General features: G+C 41.9%; 3 protein-coding genes across 8 annotated transcripts in view; 2 read left to right on the plus strand and 1 right to left on the minus strand.

Annotated features, from left to right (window-relative positions):
• The window catches only part of ttc17 (tetratricopeptide repeat domain 17), a 25066-nt gene extending 18203 nt beyond the window's left edge, over positions 1 to 6863 (minus strand). The window contains exons 1-7 of one of the 3 annotated variants that reach the window (XM_090223082.1): positions 6629 to 6863; positions 5567 to 5656; positions 5074 to 5243; positions 3968 to 4079; positions 3749 to 3880; positions 3433 to 3542; positions 3027 to 3174 (exon numbers count right to left, since the gene is read on the minus strand). In XM_090223082.1, coding sequence (XP_090079208.1) covers positions 3027 to 3174; positions 3433 to 3542; positions 3749 to 3880; positions 3968 to 4079; positions 5074 to 5243; positions 5567 to 5656; positions 6629 to 6796 — 930 coding nt within the window. In that variant the 5' untranslated portion in view covers positions 6797 to 6863. The remainder of the gene's footprint in view (positions 1 to 3026; positions 3175 to 3432; positions 3543 to 3748; positions 3881 to 3967; positions 4080 to 5073; positions 5244 to 5566; positions 5657 to 6628) is intronic. The other 2 variants (XM_090223083.1, XM_090223084.1) reach the window with 2 other exon arrangements.
• On the plus strand, positions 6820 to 11277 carry LOC110506984 (uncharacterized). 2 transcript variants are annotated; one of them, XM_036963714.2, is made up of 10 exons: positions 6820 to 7025; positions 7665 to 7863; positions 8019 to 8057; positions 8416 to 8532; positions 8636 to 8671; positions 9040 to 9099; positions 9377 to 9610; positions 10148 to 10251; positions 10458 to 10626; positions 10804 to 11277. In XM_036963714.2, exons 1-10 carry the CDS (start codon positions 6943 to 6945, stop codon positions 11029 to 11031), a joined length of 1269 nt encoding a protein of 422 aa, XP_036819609.1. In that variant the 5' UTR covers positions 6820 to 6942; the 3' UTR covers positions 11032 to 11277. The 2 variants fall into 2 exon arrangements, with proteins under 2 accessions (XP_036819609.1, XP_090079211.1); XM_090223085.1 differs by lacking the exon at positions 8019 to 8057 and having other exon boundaries at positions 6835 to 7025.
• Positions 11278 to 13525: 2248 nt separating this feature from the next.
• On the plus strand, positions 13526 to 20814 carry LOC110506986 (gypsy retrotransposon integrase-like protein 1). 3 transcript variants are annotated; one of them, XM_090223087.1, is made up of 11 exons: positions 13526 to 13861; positions 15230 to 15381; positions 15597 to 15629; positions 15761 to 15816; positions 15929 to 16025; positions 16272 to 16307; positions 16591 to 16650; positions 18405 to 18638; positions 19132 to 19235; positions 20047 to 20215; positions 20389 to 20814. In XM_090223087.1, exons 8-11 carry the CDS (start codon positions 18432 to 18434, stop codon positions 20614 to 20616), a joined length of 708 nt encoding a protein of 235 aa, XP_090079213.1. In that variant the 5' UTR covers positions 13526 to 13861; positions 15230 to 15381; positions 15597 to 15629; positions 15761 to 15816; positions 15929 to 16025; positions 16272 to 16307; positions 16591 to 16650; positions 18405 to 18431; the 3' UTR covers positions 20617 to 20814. The 3 variants fall into 3 exon arrangements, with proteins under 3 accessions (XP_090079213.1, XP_036837349.2, XP_036837352.2); XM_036981454.2 differs by having other exon boundaries at positions 13532 to 13861; positions 15230 to 15434; XM_036981457.2 differs by having other exon boundaries at positions 13674 to 13861; positions 15230 to 15417.
• The last annotated feature ends 15 nt before the right edge of the window (positions 20815 to 20829 follow it).

The following is a 20829-nucleotide window of genomic DNA, read 5'->3' on the forward strand; positions in this document are numbered from 1 at the left end:
TAGTGTATCATCCTAGTGTCAGTGTGTCAGCCTAGTGTATCATCCTAGTGTCAGTGTGTCAGCCTAGTGTATCATCCTAGTGTCAGTGTGTCAGCCTAGTGTATCATCCTAGTGTCAGTGTATCAGCCTAGTGTCAGTGTATCAGCCTAGTGTCAGTGTATCAGCCTAGTGTCAGTGTATCAGCCTAGTGTCAGTGTGTCAGCCTAGTGTCAGTGTGTCAGCCTAGTGTCAGTGTGTCAGCCTAGTGTATCATCCTAGTGTCAGTGTGTCAGCCTAGTGTATCAGCCTCGTGTCAGTGTGTTCAGCCTAGTGTATCAGCCTTGTGTCAGTGTATCAGCCTAGTGTCAGTGTATCAGCCTAGTGTATCATCCTAGTGTCATGATATCAGCCTCGTGTCAGTGTATCAGCCTCGTGTCAGTGTATCAGCCTCGTGTCAGTGTATCAGCCTCGTGTCAGTGTATCAGCCTCGTGTCAGTGTATCAGCCTCGTGTCAGTGTATCAGCCTCGTGTCAGTGTATCAGCCTCGTGTCAGTGTATCAGCCTAGTGTATCGTATCAGCCTAGTGTATCATATCAGCCTAGTGTATCATATCAGCCTAGTGTATCATATCAGCCTAGTGTCAGTGTATCAGCCTAGTGTCAGTGTATCAGCCTAGTGTCAGTGTATCAGCCTAGTGTCAGTGTATCAGCCTAGTGTCAGTGTATCAGCCTAGTGTCAGTGTATCAGCCTAGTGTCAGTGTATCAGCCTAGTGTCAGTGTATCAGCCTAGTGTCAGTGTATCAGCCTAGTGTCAGTGTATCAGCCTAGTGTCAGTGTATCAGCCTAGTGTCAGTGTATCAGCCTAGTGTCAGTGTATCAGCCTAGTGTCAGTGTATCAGCCTAGTGTCAGTGTATCAGCCTAGTGTCAGTGTATCAGCCTAGTGTCAGTGTATCAGCCTAGTGTCAGTGTATCAGCCTAGTGTCAGTGTATCAGCCTAGTGTCAGTGTATCAGCCTAGTGTCAGTGTATCAGCCTAGTGTCAGTGTATCAGCCTAGTGTATCCTCCTCGTGTCAGTGTATCAGCCTAGTGTCAGTGTATCAGCCTCGTGTCAGTGTATCAGCCTCGTGTCAGTGTATCAGCCTAGTGTATCATATCAGCCTAGTGTATCATATCAGCCTAGTGTATCATATCAGCCTAGTGTCAGTGTATCAGCCTAGTGTCAGTGTATCAGCCTAGTGTCAGTGTATCAGCCTAGTGTCAGTGTATCAGCCTAGTGTCAGTGTATCAGCCTAGTGTCAGTGTATCAGCCTAGTGTCAGTGTATCAGCCTAGTGTCAGTGTATCAGCCTAGTGTCAGTGTATCAGCCTAGTGTCAGTGTATCAGCCTAGTGTCAGTGTATCAGCCTAGTGTCAGTGTATCAGCCTAGTGTCAGTGTATCATCCTAGTGTATCAGCCTAGTGTCAGTGTATCAGCCTAGTGTATCCTCCTCGTGTCAGTGTATCAGCCTAGTGTCAGTGTATCAGCCTCGTGTCAGTGTATCAGCCTCGTGTCAGTGTATCAGCCTAGTGTATCATATCAGCCTAGTGTATCATATCAGCCTAGTGTCAGTGTATCAGCCTAGTGTCAGTGTATCAGCCTAGTGTCAGTGTATCAGCCTAGTGTCAGTGTATCAGCCTAGTGTCAGTGTATCAGCCTAGTGTCAGTGTATCAGCCTAGTGTCAGTGTATCAGCCTAGTGTCAGTGTATCAGCCTAGTGTCAGTGTATCAGCCTAGTGTCAGTGTATCAGCCTAGTGTCAGTGTATCAGCCTAGTGTCAGTGTATCAGCCTAGTGTCAGTGTATCAGCCTAGTGTCAGTGTATCAGCCTAGTGTCAGTGTATCAGCCTAGTGTCAGTGTATCAGCCTAGTGTCAGTGTATCAGCCTAGTGTCAGTGTATCATCCTAGTGTATCAGCCTAGTGTCAGTGTATCAGCCTAGTGTATCCTCCTCGTGTCAGTGTATCAGCCTAGTGTCAGTGTATCAGCCTAGTGTCAGTGTATCAGCCTAGTGTCAGTGTATCAGCCTAGTGTCAGTGTATCAGCCTAGTGTCAGTGTATCAGCCTAGTGTCAGTGTATCAGCCTAGTGTCAGTGTATCAGCCTAGTGTCAGTGTATTAGCCTAGTGTCAGTGTATTAGCCTAGTGTCAGTGTATCAGCCTAGTGTATCCTCCTCGTGCCAGTGTATCAGCCTCGTGCCAGTGTATCAGCCTCGTGCCAGTGTATCAGCCTCGTGCCAGTGTATCAGCCTCGTGCCAGTGTATCAGCCTCGTGCCAGTGTATCAGCCTCGTGCCAGTGTATCATCCTAGTGTCAGTGTATCAGCCTAGTGTCAGTGTATCAGCCTAGTGTGTCATCCTAGTGTCAGTGTATCATCCTAGTGTATCAGCCTAGTGTGTCATCCTAGTGTCAGTGTATCATCCTAGTGTCAGTGTATCAGCCTCGTGCCAGTGTATCAGCCTCGTGTATCAGCCTCGTGTCAGTGTATCATCCTACTGTAAGTGTATCATCCTACTGTATCATCCTACTGTAAGTGTCGATGTAGTGAAAACATTAAAAGCAGACAGTATGTGAACATAAACCAACAACTCTACGTCAACGTCCCTCCAGAAATGTTAAAACGTAGTGGAAACAAATGTTGCAGAACCACATGTTCTATTTAATGGCTACATTTGGTTTAAAATCACCTAATGCCTGCTTCCTTTATCGTCATTAGACATCCCTAAAAACTGACTTCGGTGTTCCTCAAGGGTCAGTGCTTGGACCCCTGCTGTTCTCTTGATAGATGCTAGTACCGTATCACTACACATGATGCAGAATGGTGCCTCAATGGGAATGATAGAGCTGCAACTGTTGATGAAACCAGATGATGATGTCGTACAGCTAGCTTTCTGTGGTTTTGTCTGTCTTGTGTGTATTCCATCAGGAACCAACTTGGAAACAAGTGGAATCTCTTTAACGTGTTATCTCCTGGGTTGTATTCAGTGCATCTACTAGTGGTGCTGTAACTCACTGCGTAGATGTTGCCCAGGGTGTAGTGGCTGGTGAGAAGGTCAGAGGTCAAATCCAGGGCAGTGTGAGCCACGATGGCAGCGTCAGCCGAGAAGTGGGCCCGATGCAGGATGTTGGCCATGTTCACCAGGGCCAGGTCCTTGTGCTGCCTGGATACACAACAGACAACGAGAATGGGACTTAAAACTCTTATATGATCCACTGTTTGAATGTTGAATAACCATAGCTGGGACATGTTCATTGGCCACCAATGGGCAGACAACATTATGGAATACTAGGACTTGTCCAATAAGAACGGTTCATTTAGTTTTCCATTGCAAAGTGCTTTACATTGTGTGTCCTAATGAACATGACCCTGATGCCTGAGACAAGCTGAAGCCAGGGGCTGAGTTTTCCTTTGTTCGTACCTGGGTGAGAAGTGCAGGGCCCGGATCACACAGTCCACCGCCCGCCTGGGCTCATTCTTTATCCTCCAGTAGAACGACGCCAGGTTATACAGCACCCAGGATGAGGAGTTCTGGACAACACAACAAACAGGTCATCAAAAGGGAACTATATGAAAGTCAAACCCGAACACTATTAAAACAGTGACTGTCCATTTATAACATTGAACAAATCAGTGCATAAAAGTTCAAAGTAATCCCATACGGCTAAATGTAAACTAATAAAAACAGACCAGACAGTGTTGGTGAGGGTGAAGAGTGGCGATAGAGCGCAACATACCCTCAGCAGGCCCTGCTGGATGCGATGGCCCACCTCATCCATGCTGCGGCCCAGTTTGTGGGACAGGGAGCCAAAAATGGGGTCCTCTTTAGAGAGCAGAGGAGATGTGAGGTTCACCTGTTCCTGCACGCCCTAGAAAACATAGACATATATGGCACAGATCCAGACATGTATGTGCAATCGCATTAACAAGCGGGTTTGCTTTCCCCTTCAACTCACCCGGAGATGCTGGAAACCGTGGATACTATATGGGAGCTCAAATACTCTGGCACAGTCAGGCTTCTCCAGATCCGGGGGTAGAGGGGACCTAAAATCTACATAATCCTCAGGGCTGAAAGAAACATCCATAGTCAAGGTCCAGGGAGCATTAGTGTAGTGTCCAGCAGAAGAGGGGGAACAAGAGCAGAAAAGGTAACCAGTGGTTGACTTGTATCATGTAGCTGTTTAAAATGCCTGTTGATGTAGGACATGCTGATCTAGATGTGAAAGACAAGCCATCATGGTTTATTCTATTAGAAATCTTTGTTGATTTCTCATCACCAGGGTGTCATCAATAATACTTGTTCTCTTGTAAACAACCTACGTTCTCCAATGTTCGAATATCACTTTGTGTGTTCTAATAATGACTTCTGACAGTATGTAAATACTTCCATTGTTTATTTGTGGGCGGCAGGTAGCCTAGTGGTTAGAGACTTGGGCCAGTAACCAGCAAGTAGCCTAGTGGTTAGAGCGATGGGCCAGTAACCAGCAGGTAGCCTAGTGGTTAGAGACTTGGGCCAGTAACCAGCAGGTAGCCTAGTGGTTAGAGCGATGGGCCAGTAACCAGCAAGTAGCCTAGTGGTTAGAGCGATGGGCCAGTAACAGAAAGGTTGCTAGATCGAATCCCCGAGCTGACAAGGTAAAAATGTCGTTCTGCCCCTGAACAAGGCAGCTAAACCACTGTTCCTAGGCCGTCATTGTAAATAAGAATTTGTTCTTAACTGACTTGCCTAGATAAATAAAATGTTCAATTAAAACAAATATATACTTGTTTGTATAAAAGTTGATTTTGTTTTGTGCTGTAGTGTCATGACATATGTGACGTGATCATCCAATGCTTATATATTGTATGTTGTTGAAAATCTCCCAAAAAATGACTCATGTCATCGGTCAATGTCAATGATAAGATGAAGCCGTTTTGGAGCGCGACCAATGGATTCGTTACACGGCCCGGATGACATATGTCAACATCCCTTATCAGTGCTTCCCCTTGATAATGAGTTATGTGAGGGCACATTATTAGTAACAACCAAATGATTGGTCAAGAGTGCACAGCCTGGGCTTACCTGATGTCTTTACTCTCCAGGGAGATGTAGGTACCATCGTAGAGATCCAAGTCTCCCAGGGGTACTTTAGCCATGACACAGTCGGCATCCTCTTTATAGTGCCTCTGCTCCAAGCCCGTGTCCCTGTCCTCATTCTCCTCAATGTGAATCTTCTGAGCGACAAGCTGCTTCTGAACAAAGCAGGGGTCAGAGACATGAGATTCAGACCTTTCAGTGTGGCTTGATTTAGAAGCAATGCTATATCTCACTGGAACATAAAGAAAGGAAGACATGTTGCCCCATCTGATGTGATCCAATATATTCTTCAATAATCAATGAGTATTAAATTACTATTGAACAGCTGTGACTATTGGAGATATTGCATCTTTCAAGTAAGGGAGAGCACAGCAGTATAGATGTTTAACACAGTGGCCTTGGACTAACATTGTAAAACCAGGAAGTAGAGCAATAGGCTATGAGCACAGTGAGGTAGTCATTAAAAGATGATCATCACCTCTAACTTCTTCAGGTAGTTGACACGGGTCTCCTGTCGCATGAAGATGACAAGGTCATGTGGATGTTTAAGATTTAAAGGAGAGTCAACCTGCAAAAAAAAAAAATGAAAATGTTAGTCTTAAAATAAACAGTGACAGTACATGTTTCCACTCTATGACTCGACCCCAAAGACTAAAGACCTCTGAGTCCGCTGACCACAGTACACGTGAAGTGAGACAACACCAAAACAGAATTGAGGCAGAGGAACCTGGCTGATTTGACACCGTAATCACGTAGTAGCAGCAGTTGGTAATCTTTGTTTTTTCCCCAATCCATCCATTTTAGATAGTTTGGCCACAGCTGAACAGAATGTCAATGGCTAAATAGTCTGAACATTTAATGTCCTTCTAAACGTCACTTGTAAGTGGATACTTTAGATTAGTTGTGTATAGCTACAAAGGTTACATCAAATATTATTTTATTTAAACCCCTATTATTTCTGGGCTAACATCAAGCCCGAATCACAATTTTACATTCAATTCACTTAGCTTCGATGCAACCAAGAGAGTTTTGACATTGTGCTGGATGTCAAAACTATTGGTTGCATCAGAACTACTAGTTAGCTGGATGTGCCGACTCTGAGTCTGTCAGCTCTGTTGTGCCCATTATCTTTGAGCCCAGTAGCTAATTAGCTAGCTTGCCAACCTACTACCTACCAATCACCTATCACTAGTTTGCGTTGTTTCAGATTTTCTAGGATGATTGGATGCCTTTAGCTAGTTAGAGCTAGCTAATATGTAAGTTAATTCTGGCTTACCCAGAGACCCCGTTCTCTAACTAACTTAGCTAACGTTATTTATCTAGGTGGTCAGCATTGCTGCATTACTGTGCTAGCAAAAGTCCCAGAGAGGAACTTATAAGTAGTTAATTGGCAATCGATGGTTTACAAGCTAGTATGAGCCTTCAGTCGTGTTAGCAAATGTTAGCAACAGTAAAGTCAAAGACACTGGTTCTACCTATATGTGATAAAATTGTTAGCTAGCTAGCAACATACGGTTATAAACACGGGCCGTTAACGTACTTGCTGTTGAATTTTTCCATCTTCAGTGACGACCCAGTGGGTGGTAGCTCCTCCGGGTTCGGCCAATATTATACAGAGTAGGATAAAAATCTTCCCTTGAACTGACACTTTTCGGGAAACGTTTACATAGGGCAGAGACCCAGAACTGATTTTCCTGAGGTCCGCCATTTTTCTGTCTTCTTTACAGATGTGTTGTGGCAGAAGAAGAAGAAAAAGCCGAAAAAAAGTTAACTTCCTGTGTGTCACTTCCTTGTTTATTTTTTTTACATTCCTTAGTCTAATAGTTGTTAGCTAAAACTAGCTACCGAGCAAAAATGCCAGGACGTTGTTCAGCTTTCAACTGTAGGAATACGTTTAAAAATGTTAAACATAAAACAAACAAGGTTACATTTCACAGGTAGGCTTTCAGCATCTGATTAACGTCGACATTTGGACAGCTAGCTAGTCAGCTTACGTTAGCTACATGTCTTGGTTAGCTTGTGTAGCTAGTTTAAGATTTCCAGTAATACATCGGCTATATCTTGATTTAGACGAATGTGACATAAATGTTAGTTACCTTATCATAAAGACCGTGTAACTTCTAAACAAATGAACACCCCTTAGTACCCCGGCCTAAGTGCTCGCTGTTTCATCCCTTGTCTTTTTCGATTTGCATTTCAAACAATAACAATAACAATGCCTCGCCACTGATTTTGGTAAATAGATGAGGGATGGGGCTGGAGAATGTAACTAATGTCAAGTTCATAGACATAGCTATGAATGCAAGGACTGACCAGAGTGACCATCCATGATGTCAAAATGATAGTTTTAGCAATGTTGCGAGGCTATAAAGTGTTTGTTTACAATTACACACTTGTATTTTGGGTTCTGATGGGGTATGACAGTTGAACTAAGCTCATGGTGCATTTCTAAGTTATATTCTTCAAGAATCAATGGTTATATATAATTAATTTAAAAGTTCAAAAATGTATGTTACAATCACAGATTGCCCTGTTGTTTACATTTGGTTCTTTTAACATTTTTCCTATGTTAACAGCTTTCCAAAGCGTGATCCTAAACGAATAAAAGAGTGGGTGGGTCAGATGAAATGGAAAGACTGGCAGCCAACCCCTCATTCCTTACTGTGCTCAGAGCATTTTGAGGAGAGGTGCATGGATAGAACTGGGCAGACAGTGCGTTTACGTGATGATGCAATACCAACTATCTTTGCCTTTCCTAGTCACCTACAAAAAAAGGTATTTAGTAAATTGAGGCAGATGTGTTGTTTTCATTTAAACTATTAGACCTAACATTCTGGCGGTTGTGAATTTAACATATGAGGGATTCTTGAAACGTGCTTTGGCTTTGTTGGTTGAGTTGAACTTTGTGTTTTATTGTTGAGTTCTTGTAGTTTCAGAAAACAGCCGGAAGGAGGAAAAGAGTAACCTTGGTGAGAAATGCAACATAAAAAAATGTAATACTGTACTACCAGTTTTCCATTGGTGTTGCTGTTTACACTAAAGGATATGTAAACTGTAATACCGGTTTTCCATTGGTGTTGCTGTTTACACTGAAGGATATGTAAACTGTAATACCAGTTTTCCATTGGTGTTGCTGTTTACACTGAAGGATATGTAAACTGTAATACCAGTTTTCCATTGGTGTTGCTGTTTACACTGAAGGATATGTAAACTGTAATACCGGTTTTCCATTGGTGTTGCTGTTTACACTAAAGGATATGCCACATATGTATTTCCCTTTTTGATTTCACAAATAAAACTGTATTTTGCCTCTACTGGTGATTTCAGTTTCCAGAGGATCCTGTTCCTGAGGAGTCGACACAACGGGAGAAGTCTCCACCCACCTACTTAAACCACAGTATATGGCACCCAAGTCGTTTCCATGACGACTACTGTGTTCCACAGGTACAAAGTACATATCACTCTTATCTAGATTTTTTTTTTCATATTTTTTTTTTTACAAATATTTCATTCATGTTTATTTATTTAGTATTTATTTGTTTTTCAGAGTATTGACTGGGCTGTAAAAGACATGCCTAAAGAAGTAAGTTGTGAGTTAGCCCTCATTATGAAGCTAATTGAGCTCCTCATTATGAAGCTGATTGAGCTCATCAAAATTGTTGGTTGGGAAGGGTTCCCCTAATTCCTTACAGAACAACCATGTATGTATCTTTTGCCAAATATTCAAAATGTTTCCATCCAAATAGGTTAATGCACAGTACCTGCTCAAAAATCCCAGGGAGGAGCGTGTTGAAAAGTAGTGTCACTGTTACTCCCAACCAAAACGATGTTGATGAGGCCCAGACCTCTAGGGCCAGTTGCGTGTATGATTACAGCATCCTATAAAGGTCTTCTATAACCTTAAACCTTTCCATACGCGTGCTTTAATAACTGAACTTCTGACAATTTCAGATCCCATCTGCAACTTTAGAAAAGCAAGGTCTGATCTTTATCCCCAAGCACGCAATCAAGGTAAGGTTTCTGACAGACCATTGTATTCTGGACAGCGGGCAAAAACATTATTTTGACCCATGTCAGCTTAAAGGGTTACTGTCGTGTGTATTCCCCAGCCCATTACCTCATGTTAATGGATGTGCATATAACTACACATTATAACTACACATATAACTACACATATAACTACACATATAACTAACTACACATATAACTAACTACACATTATAACTACACATTATAACTACACATTATAACTACATATTATAACTGCAAATTACTTTATCTGAACCAGATCAAGGAGAAATGGGATTGGCTGACAATGGATGTGAAGGGACCATTTCCAGAGACCAAAAGTAGACACAAGTTTGTACTAACTGTAATGGACTACTACTCCAAATGGATGGAAGCCTACCCCATGAAGACCAACAACAGTAAAGAGATTGCCAAAATCATCTCTGACCTCATCTCTCGCTTTGGCTTCCCTGTTGGAATCCTGTCTTGTTTGACTCGAGCACACATTTTAGAGGTAAGAGATGCATGCATGTATGGATGTAAGTGTTACTGTACTGCCCCAAATAAAAATGTTTTGGGGGGGAAATTAAGTTTTGCACTAAGTTATCTCATGAATATTAAGTACCGGGGGTGGAACCAAAATTATTTTCCAATTGTTTCGCTCTGAACAAAACCATAATTTGTGTAGTTCCATTCCACTGTTCTGATTAGCAAAATAAAGTTTCACTGTAAGGTCTGCTACACCTGTTGTATTCAGCATATGTGACAATCAAATTTGATTTGATGTTCAGCAGGCAGGCACTGGAATACGTTTCTGAGTGACAGAGTGAGGGCTTTGCATAGACGCTTTGTAGCATTTTTTTGTGGGCCTGGAAAGTAAAATTACTTCATTAACCGGTTCCCATGGTTTTCAAACAACGGTTCTGTTCCGGAACAACTTTCGTTCCCTGTTCTGATTCTGTTCCTCCAAAAATGTTGTTGTTTTCTGGTCCAGTTCCCTGAACTTGTTCAAACCCCTGTTAAGTTCCCCTTCTCTTTTTACATTTTACAGATCAACTTGGCTTTGGGTGATCTGAAGAAACTGACAGGCCAACTCATATTCTACCGTCCTCTGGGAGTGTCACTGGATCCAGTAACAAAGTCCCTTGTAGACCGGTTTGTCCTCCAATGTACCATGCTACACAGCCACCTGATTCTAAAAGCTTATACTATGGATAATAGTCTAGTAAATAGAATTGGGATGATTGCAATAATCTTTTGGCAGTTTACTGAATCCAAACACATGACATGCTAGCCCAACTGACTTGTTATAATATGCATGTGTTTTGTTTCATACATGTTTTATCATTATACCTGGACAGGTTGGTGTCAGATTTGGTGAAAGAACATCCTGATCGTTGGGATGTTTACCTGGCTGCCAGTGTGTTCAGCTTCTGCTGCAAAGAGCACCCCACCACCAGACAAATACCCCTGTCTCTGCTGCGCTGCGGAGGGACTCAGTCTGTCTCCACCTCACCAAGAAAGCTGCCTGTAAGTTGGAGACTGCCCGTGTTTACACTTTACCACTCCTACAACAAAACATACTCATATTATTGATTCCAATTGAATGAATGAAGTAAATGCACATAGAAATAGGTTTGAATTATATCATATTTTAGTTGAGCGTTTATACTGACTTGTGCTTTGACCAACCTGTTTACATTGAAGGATAATGGGATAAAAGGAAGGACCTTTGTCATACTAGATGCCCAGCCACCTCAAAGGGAAGTCCGTGTGGAGTGCAATCAGTGCAGTCAATGGAGCACGGTCAGCCAGGACTCAGAGCTGAAGAGATATGAGGAGATGAAACTTGGGGAGGAGGACTACACCCACACCTGTGTGAGCTGCAGGGTGGCCATGAGCTGCAGGGTGGCCCTGGAGGTCATGAGGGGTTAGGAGACAAGGACATGAAGAACTGGATGTAAATGAGAAAGCTTTTCAAACAAGGACTGAAAAGATGGAGGATATAATAAGGACGTTGGAAACCAAGTGGTGGTGAAGGAAGAGATTGCTGTTGGAGTGAAAAAAGGTTCCATGGGGAAGAAGTTTGAACAATAGGAGTTTATAATGTGTATATACTTACACGTTTCTCAGTCATACACGTTTTTGGAATGAAATAAAAACAGATAGTGTTGTTTTCAAGTTGTGTGTGCTCAAACAGTGGATTGTTGTTTAATAATGCATTTGGGCAGACATCTATATACTGCTTCAGTGCTTCATCTATTCCTCTCTGATTTGGGGTATTTTAGAGAATGGGGTAGCTTTTCTATATTCTTATTTAACTAGGCAAGTCAGTTAAGAACAAATTCTTATTTACAATGACAGTCTACCAAAAGACAAAAGGCCTGCGGGGACGGGGGCTGGGATTAAAATAACAATATAGGACAAAACACACATCACGACAAGAGAGACAACTCAACACTACATAAAGAGAGACCTAAGACAGCATGGCAGGAACACATGACAACACAACATGGTAGCAACACAACTTGGCAGCAGCACAAATCGTGGTACAAACATGTTAATGGGATTTATGTTAATTGAATGATTAGAATATTCCACCCTGAAACCATATAATTGTATGGAATTGGCTAGAATGTATAAAATTATAATTAATAAATGTGTAGTTCTAGTCAGAATTAGGTTAAAACAATATAGCTAATGTTTGTCTTTATGGAATTTTAAAGACAGACTGAGCAAAATTTGTCACCGACCTGACCAGAGATTTGGGAGAGAACAGGGAGTACGGCTCAAGGTCTCCCTAATCTCTGTCGGCTGGGTAGTGAGGACATTGTGTGCGTCTGTTTGTGTGAATGTGTGTGCGCGTATGGTTGTGTGAATGTGGGCGTGAGAAGTCAGTATAAAATGAATTGATTTGTATTCTTGTCTTCAGAACGTCCCGTGAATAAACCTTTTTGACTATTTTAGCTGGGCTCCGTCTGTTTCATTCGACCAGGATCTTACACATTCTGGTTTGCAGACTGAGTAATATAATTACATTGGGTGATGTACCTTGAGAACATAATTCTCTTATCAAAACACTATTGGGCACAGACAGCAGCACAAAGGGCAAGAAGGTAGAGACAACAATACATCATGTGAAGCAGCCACAACTGTCAGTAAGAGTGTCAATGATTGAGTCTTTGAATGAAGAGATGGAGATTAAAACTATCCAGTTTGAGTGTTTTTAGCAGCTCATTCCAGTCGCTAGCTGCAGCGAACTGAAAAGAGGAGCGACCCAGGGATGTGTGTGCTTTGAGGACTTTTAACAGAATGTGACTGGCAGAACGGGTGTTGTATGTGGAAGATGAGGGCTGCAGTAGATATCTCAGATAGGGGGGAGTGAGGCCTAGGAGGATTTTATAAATATGCATAAACCAATGTGTCTTGCGACGAGTATACAGAGATGGACAGTTTACAGAGGAGTATAGAGTATAGTGATGTGTCCTATAAGAAGTATTGGTGGCAAATCTGATGGCTGAATGGTAAAGCACATCTAGCCGCTCGAGAGCACCCTTACCTGCCGATCTATAAATTACGTCTCCGTAATCTAGCATGGGTAGAATGGTCATCTGAATCAGGGTTAGTTTGGCAGCTGGTGTGAAAGAGGAACGATTACCACAGAGGGTGGGAGATGAGGAAATGCTGACTTAATGAAGTAGATAAATAGTGTCGGCTAAATAGCCTACGTTATAGATAGTTTTTATCCAAAGCAATCACTTTGCATGTGTAAACACAGAACCCTATTCATTACTCCATGTGCCTAATTACGTCACTTTTGTTTTGAGCCGACTTCACCGTGGGCTTTGAACAGGAGGCAGCCCTGTCCCAAAATGAATGCAATCAACTTTCTCCTGATACAAAACACACCTACTCGATCTACTGCATTTGGGGCCCGGGAAAACAGCTAACTTACTGCGTTTTAACACATTTTGCCATGGTGCAGAGGGAAACATTTACCGTTTTATAATTCTATATTACAGATTTTGTCATGAGGCCAAAAGAAAATGTTGCAGTTTTAAAGCTAATTTCCAGCAATTCTACACTTGTTGCCATGGGCTGTTTTTATAGCTCATTTCATTATTTTGTTCCTATTTTTCCATAAGGCTGAGATAAAATGTGCAGTTTTAAAGCTAATTTCCTGCAAATCTACACATTTTGCTATCATATGCTATCTGGAGGACCCCTTATGATAAAATGTGTAGATTTACAAGAAATTGGCTTTAAAACTGCAACTCTGCATTTCAACACACCCACTCGCTCATACCATAGTCACCATATTGGGCTGCAGCTACCCATACTTGGTATTTTACATGGTGTTATTTTCCTTTTTTCCACCCTGTCCAGTTGGTGGCGGTGTTGCACAACCTTTTCATTTGCCACAAGTCATAAAACCACTAATGAGGAAAAAAAAAAATATCAAGCCCTGTCTGTCTTGTTGAGCTTTGATGCAGAGTTTCGACCTGGTGCAATTTAAGATTTTCCCATTCCACCTTTCCCTTTTATTTTGGGGTGACCAAATGTGCAATACGCCCCCCAGACCTTCGAAAGGCAGCAATAATACATAACACAACGTCTAAGTCTGCCGGAAATTCACACGAAGAAGGAAAATATCAACAATTTGTAAATCAGAAATGTCATGTTCAGCTTACAGCTGTAAGAATAGAGGACATGATACATATGATAAAAATAATCAGTTGCGTGCTAAAAAAGTTAGGCTTCACAGGTAAGGCTTGCAGCATTTGACTAACAACACGCTATTAGCGAACAACGTCATGTGAGCAACTGGTTAGCCAACAAGTTAGTTAGCAGCTAACGTTATCTTGTGAGGCTAGCTGACAGATTTACGGTCATTTCGAGGTTATAGATCATGTCGTATTGTAACTTATCATAACAAACTAGTTAGCTAGCTAACGTTATTACTACATTTATTTTTGTCTTTACTGCTAAACAAACAAGTCCTGCTGTTGTGAAGGGATCTGGGAATATGTCCAATGCAATTATTTTTACAATTCGGCTATTGTCGATATTTAGGCTAGCCATAACTGTTTTTCTATATCATACCCAAAATATAAGGTTTTATTACTCCCATTGTTTTACATAACAATGATGTAAACAAACAACACAGGGCTTCAAAATATGTTTCAACCCGTCGTGGGGTGTATTCACTAGGAACCATAAGCAAACGAAACGGGGAGGGACCACCTGAATTTTACCAATAGAAACTCTCAAGTGTCAAGGACATCTGTTTTCTCTGAATTAGCTTTAAAGGTCCAGCACTATCACAAACGTGATTTCCTGTGTTTTTTTATAGGAATAATATTGTGAAAATGATGATATTAACCTTTTAGTGTAAGAGCTGTTTAAAAAGACTGCCTGGAATGTTTTGGTGGGATTGAGTTTTGGCCTGCCTGGTGACGTCACCAAAATTAGTTGATAGACCAATAAGAAAGAATCCAAACCTATTTTTCAGTTTTCCCCTCCCCACTCAGTCCCCATCCCCACTCAGTCCCCATCCCCACTCAGTCCCCATCCCCACTCAGTCCCCTCCCCACTCAGTCCCCTCCTCACTCAGTCCCCTCCCCACTCAGTCCCCTCCCCACTCAGTCCCCATCCTCACTCAGTCTCCTCCCCACTCAGTCCCCTTTCAGACAGTCCTGGCTAAATTCTTCCTTGAGAAATTGCTCTTTGCTCAGGAGCTATTTTAGTTTTTATTTTATTTGAAGTAAGATACTTAATTGTTACCCAGAAATGATTTTGGTATTGAGATAAAAACAGCTGCATTGGACCTCTCATCTCTTGATCATTATTAGCTATTTTATTTGAATTAACTGTTATTTAACTAGGCAAGTCAGTCTTATTTACAATGACAGCCAAACCCTAACCTGACGACGCTGGGCCAATTGTGCACCGCCCAATGGGACTCCCAATCACGGCTGCTTCTGATACAGCCTGGAGTCGAACCCGGGTTTGTAGTGACGCCACTGGTACTGAGATGCAGTGCTTTAAAACACTGCGCTACTCGGGAGCCCTGTGAAATTGTGAAGTTGTTACTTTTTACTTATTTCTTTTTGACTTTGTCTCATGCCATCAGATTTCCACTGAGCGACGCCAAAAGACTAAAAAAGTGGATCCATCAGACGAGACTGAAAGCCTGGAAGCCAACCAAAAGCTCCAGACTGTGTTCCGAGCATTTCGAGGAGAAGTACCTGATAACACCCTCAACTGGGCGTGGTATTCGTTTACGTAATGATGCCATCCCAACTATATTTTCCTTTCCTAGTCAGTTCCAAAAAAAGGTCATTTGTGAATTGATGCAGATGTATTTTTCTGTGTAAAGTTTTTGACTGGGTCGTTTTCAAAATGGTTATTATTTTGATGCATCTGATAAAATCTTGAATTATTTGTTGGTTTGAACTTTTGAGCAGCGTGTTTTTATTGTTGACTTCTTATTGTTTTAGAAAACGTCTGGAACGAGGAAAAGAGTAACCTTGGTGAGATGAAAAACAACTAGTCCTACTAGTTTTCCATTTGTATTGTTTTTGATATGGCTAGGATGCACACTTTATTCTCAATCTTTCACAAAGGAAATGAACTATGTATTAACCTCTGCTTGTGATTTCAGTTTCCTGAGGATCGTGTTCCTGAGGATGTGTCATCAATACAAGATGAGCCAAAGCGGTACTCAAAACCAATACAGTTTGTAGGAGCTATAGGTTATGAGCCAATGTTGTGAAGAAATTAAGCAATTCATTATTTCCCTCTCTTGATTCTTCTTGTAATGAAACATTAGCTCTGCAGTGTCAACGCGGTTGAAGAAGACTCCCAGTTACTTAAACCACAGTATATGGCACCCAAGTCGTTTCCATGACGACTACTGTATACCACAGGTACAAAGTACATATCACGCATCCAGACCTTGAATCGTCAAATACACGTCATGTTAAAAAACTTGAGGTGTGCTTGATTTAGCTCGCCCAGGTACAATAACCAATGGAACACTGTGTTTCCAGCCTGCCAGGTAAGCTAAATGAAGCGCACCTCGTGTTTGAGTATTTGACACAGGTCTGCTCTTATCTGGAGTTTTTACATTTCTGGTGATATTTCATGTATCCTTTTTTTGTGTTTTTTTGCAGAGTATTGACTGGGCTGTGAAAGATAAACCAAATGAAGTAAGTGGTAGCTCTTATGAGGCTGATTGGGCCAATCAGAATGTGTGCCAATCTCGCAACCGAACAATCCTGATTGGCTCAAACAAGGGCTACGTTGAAACTCATATACGGCTAGTTGTGTGTATACAGTGTGTACGGGCTAATACGGCTAGTTGTGTGTATACAGTGTGTACGGGCTTATACGGCTAGTTGTGTGTATGATCAACCACATTGTATAAAGGCTATATATAACCCTAACCCTTCATTTCCTGCTTTAATCACTGAACTCTCCTGACAATTTCAGGTCCCACCTTCAGCTTTACAAAAGCAAGGGCTGATCTTTATCCCCAAGCTCGCAATCAGGGTAAGATTTCTGACATACAGGTTTATTCTGGAAAACAGAAAACAGGCAACAGAGGGTAGTGCGTACGGCCCAGTACATCACTGGGGCCAAGCTTCCTGCCATCCAGGACCTCTATACCAGGCGGGCGGTGTCAGAGGAAGGCCCTAAAAATGGTCAGACTCCAGCCACCCTAGTCATAGACTGTTCTCTCTGCTACCGCACGAAAAACGGTAACCGGAGCGCCAAGTCTAGGTCCAAGAGGCTCATAAGCAGCTTCAACCCCCAAGCCATAAGACTCCTGAACATCTAATCAAATGGCTACCCAGACTATTTGCACCCCCCCACCCAACCTCTCTCTTTGAAACCACTGCTACTCTCTGTTATTATCTATGCATAGTCACTTTAATAACTTTACCTACATGTACATATTACCTCAGTTACCTCGACTAACCGTTGCCCCCGCACATTGACTCTGTACTGGTACCCTGCTGTATATAGTCTCCACATTGACTCTGTACTGGTACCCCGCTGTATATAGTCTCCACATTGACTCTGTACTGGTACCCTGCTGTATATAGTCTCCACATTGACTCTGTACTGGTACCCTGCTGTATATAGTCTCCACATTGACTCTGTACTGGTACCCTGCTGTATATAGTCTCCACATTGACTCTGTACTGGTACTTCGCTGTATATAGTCTCCACATTGACTCTGTACTGGTACCCCGCTGTATATAGTCTCCACATTGACTCTGTACTGGTACCCCCTGTATATAGTCTCCACATTAACTCTGTACTGGTACCCCCTGTATATAATCTCCACATTAACTCTGTACTGGTACCCCCTGTATATAGTCTCCACATTGACTCTGTACTGGTACCCCCTGTATATAGCCTCCACATTGACTCTGTACTGGTACCCCCTGGTACCCCCTGTACTGGTACCCCCTGTATATAGTCTCCACATTGACTCTGTACTGGTACCCCCTGTATATAGTCTCCACATTGACTCTGTACTGGTACCCTGCTGTATATATTCTCCACATTGACTCTGTACTAATACCCTGCTGTATATAGTCTCCACATTGACTCTGTACTAGTACCCTGCTGTATATAATCTCCACATTGACTCTGTACTAATACCCTGCTGTATATAGTCTCCACATTGACTCTGTACTAGTACCCTGCTGTATATAGTCTCCACATTGACTCTGTACTAGTACCCTGCTGTATATAGTCTCCACATTGACTCTGTACTAGTACCCTGCTGTATATAGTCTCCACATTGACTCTGTACTAGTACCCTGCTGTATATAGTCTCCACATTGACTCTGTACTAGTACCCTGCTGTATATAGTCTCCACATTGACTCTGTACTAGTACCCTGCTGTATATAGTCTCCACATTGACTCTGTACTAGTACCCTGCTGTATATAGTCTCCACATTGACTCTGTACTAGTACCCTGCTGTATATAGTCTCCACATTGACTCTGTACTAGTACCCTGCTGTATATAGTCTCCACATTGACTCTGTACTAGTACCCTGCTGTATATAGTCTTGTTATTTTACTGCTGCTCTTTGATTACTGGTAAAAAATAAAAATACAATATTTTTTTCTTTTTTTAAACTGCATTGTTGGTTAGTAAGCATTTCACTGTAAGGTCCACACCTGTTGTATTTGGCGCATGTGACTAATACAATTTGATTTGAACAAGGTTATTACATTTTGTATTATTTATTTTTATATCTTACATTTTATGATATTTGAACCAGATCAAGGAGAAATGGGAATGGCTGACAATGGAAGTGAAGGGGCCATTTCCAGAGACCCAAATTGGACACAGATTTGTACTAACTGTAATGGACTACTATTCCAAATGGTTGGAAGCCTACCCCATGAAGACCTGCACCAGTAAAGAGATTGCTCAAATCATTTCTGACCTCATCTCTCGCTTCGGCTTCCCTGTTGGAATCCTGTGTTGTTTGGGTGTAATGCTGACTGTAGAGGTAAGAGATACTGTGGTTCGTTTATAGAGACGGTGTTGTGTAGTTTCTTATACGGTATGTGCAGCATGTATTCATGCTAGCGTTACTGTACCACCACCTGAAAACAAAATCACTTGTATTGGTTGTGTATGTTGCACCAAATGATACATGTATCACTAGCCACTTTAAACTATGCCACTTTGTTTACATACTCATCTCATATGTATATACTGTACTCGAAACCATCTACTGCATCTTGCCTATGCCGTTCTGTACCATCACTCATTCATATATCTTTATGTACATATTCTTTAACCCTTTACACTTGTGTGTATAATGTAGTCGTTTTGGAATTGTTAGTTAGATTACTCGTTGGTTATTACTGCATTGTCGGAACTAGAAGCACAAGCATTTCGCTACACTCGCATTAACATCTGCTAACCATGTGTATGTGACAAATAAAATGTTATTTGATTTGAATATTAAGTACCCCTCCTATTTTTTTATTTTACAGATCAACTCGGCTTTGGGGGATCTGAAGAAACTGACAGGCCAACTCATATTCTACCGTCCTCTGGGAGTGTCACTGGATCCAGTAACAAAGTCCCTTGTAGACCGGTTTGTCCTCCAATGTACCTTGATACTAGATTTGAAAATGTTGCTTGTCAAAATCAAATCAAATGTTATTTGTCACATGCTGAATACAACAGGTGACAACACTGTAGACCTTACAGTGAAATGCTTACCTAATAAAAATAAGTGTTAAGTAAAAGATAAGTTTAAAAAAAATAAAAGTAACAAATAATTAAATAGCAGCAGTAAAATAACAATAGCTAGACTATAGACAGGGGGGTACCGGTACAGAGTCAATGTTCAGGGGCACCGGTTAGCTGAGGTAATATGTACATGTAGGTAGCGTTAAAGTGCATTGATTATAAACAGAGAGTAGCAGCAGCGTAAAAGAGGGGTCTGGGTAGCTCTTTGATTAGCTGTTCAGGAGTCTTATGGCTTGGGGGTAGAAGCGATTAAGAAGCCTTTTGGACCTTGACTTGGCGCTCCGGTGCCGATCTGATGACCCATGCCAAATCGTTTCAGTCTCCTGACGGGGAATAGGCTGCGTGGATAGAGCACTATGTGGCAGGTTGATTGCCTTCTATCATTGCAAGACAGTTCAGTGAGTCAGTCGCAGATTGGAAGAATTTCCTGTAGAATATTGAAGTCGCCAACGGAAACACGTGCTGTTACCAGTGCATTGCAACCCAGACATTGCTTAACTTTTCAATAATTTTTCAAGAAGCGCAAAATAGACCTGGGTAATGATTGCAATAATATTTTGTCAGTTTTCTGAATCCAAAAACATGACATGCTATCCCAGCTGACTTGTTATAATATGCATGTGTTTTGTTTCACACGTTGTATACCTGGACAGGTTGGTGTCAGATTTGGTGAAAGAACATCCTGATCGTTGGGATGTTTACCTGGCTGCCAGTGTGTTCAGCTTCTGCTGCAAAGAGCACCCCACCACCAGACAAATACCCCTGTCTCTGCTGCGCTGCGGAGGGACTCAGTCTGTCTCCACCTCACCAAGAAAGCTGCCTGTAAGTTGGAGGCTGATCGTGTTTAGACTCACAGGTCACAACTAAAATCACCAATGAATGAATGAATCAAATATCATAGGAACAGGTATCATTAAAGACTGAATAATATTGTCATATTTTTTATTTTAGCTTTTAAACTGAGTTGGGCTTTGATCACTCTGTTTGCATTGCAGTACAGTGGGATTAAAGGAAGAACCTTTGTCATACTAGAAGCCCAACCACCTACAAAGGAAGTCTGTGCGCAGTGCAGTCAGTGCTTGGAATGGATGTTGGTCACTCAGGACTCTGAGCTGAAGAGGTACGAGGAGATGAAACTTGGGGATGAGGACTACACCCACACCTGTGTGAGCTGCAGGGTGGCCATGAGCTGCAGGGTGGCCCTAGAGGTCATGAGGGGTTAGCAGACAAGGATGTTTTCAAACAAGGACTGAAAATATGGAGGATATAATAAGGACGTTGGAAACCAAGTGGTGGTGAAGGAAGATATTGATGTAGGGGTGAAAAAAGGTTCCTAGGGGAAGAAGTGCACGTGTATATATTTGTATAAGTTGCTCTGATGACCCTTTTTTCATTAAAAACAACGTTATAAAGTGTTTAAATTACATCTCGATTGT

Source organism: Oncorhynchus mykiss, chromosome 26 (assembly GCF_057628025.1).
Source record: "Oncorhynchus mykiss isolate SJ-2025 chromosome 26, ASM5762802v1, whole genome shotgun sequence".
NCBI lineage: Eukaryota > Metazoa > Chordata > Actinopteri > Salmoniformes > Salmonidae > Oncorhynchus > Oncorhynchus mykiss.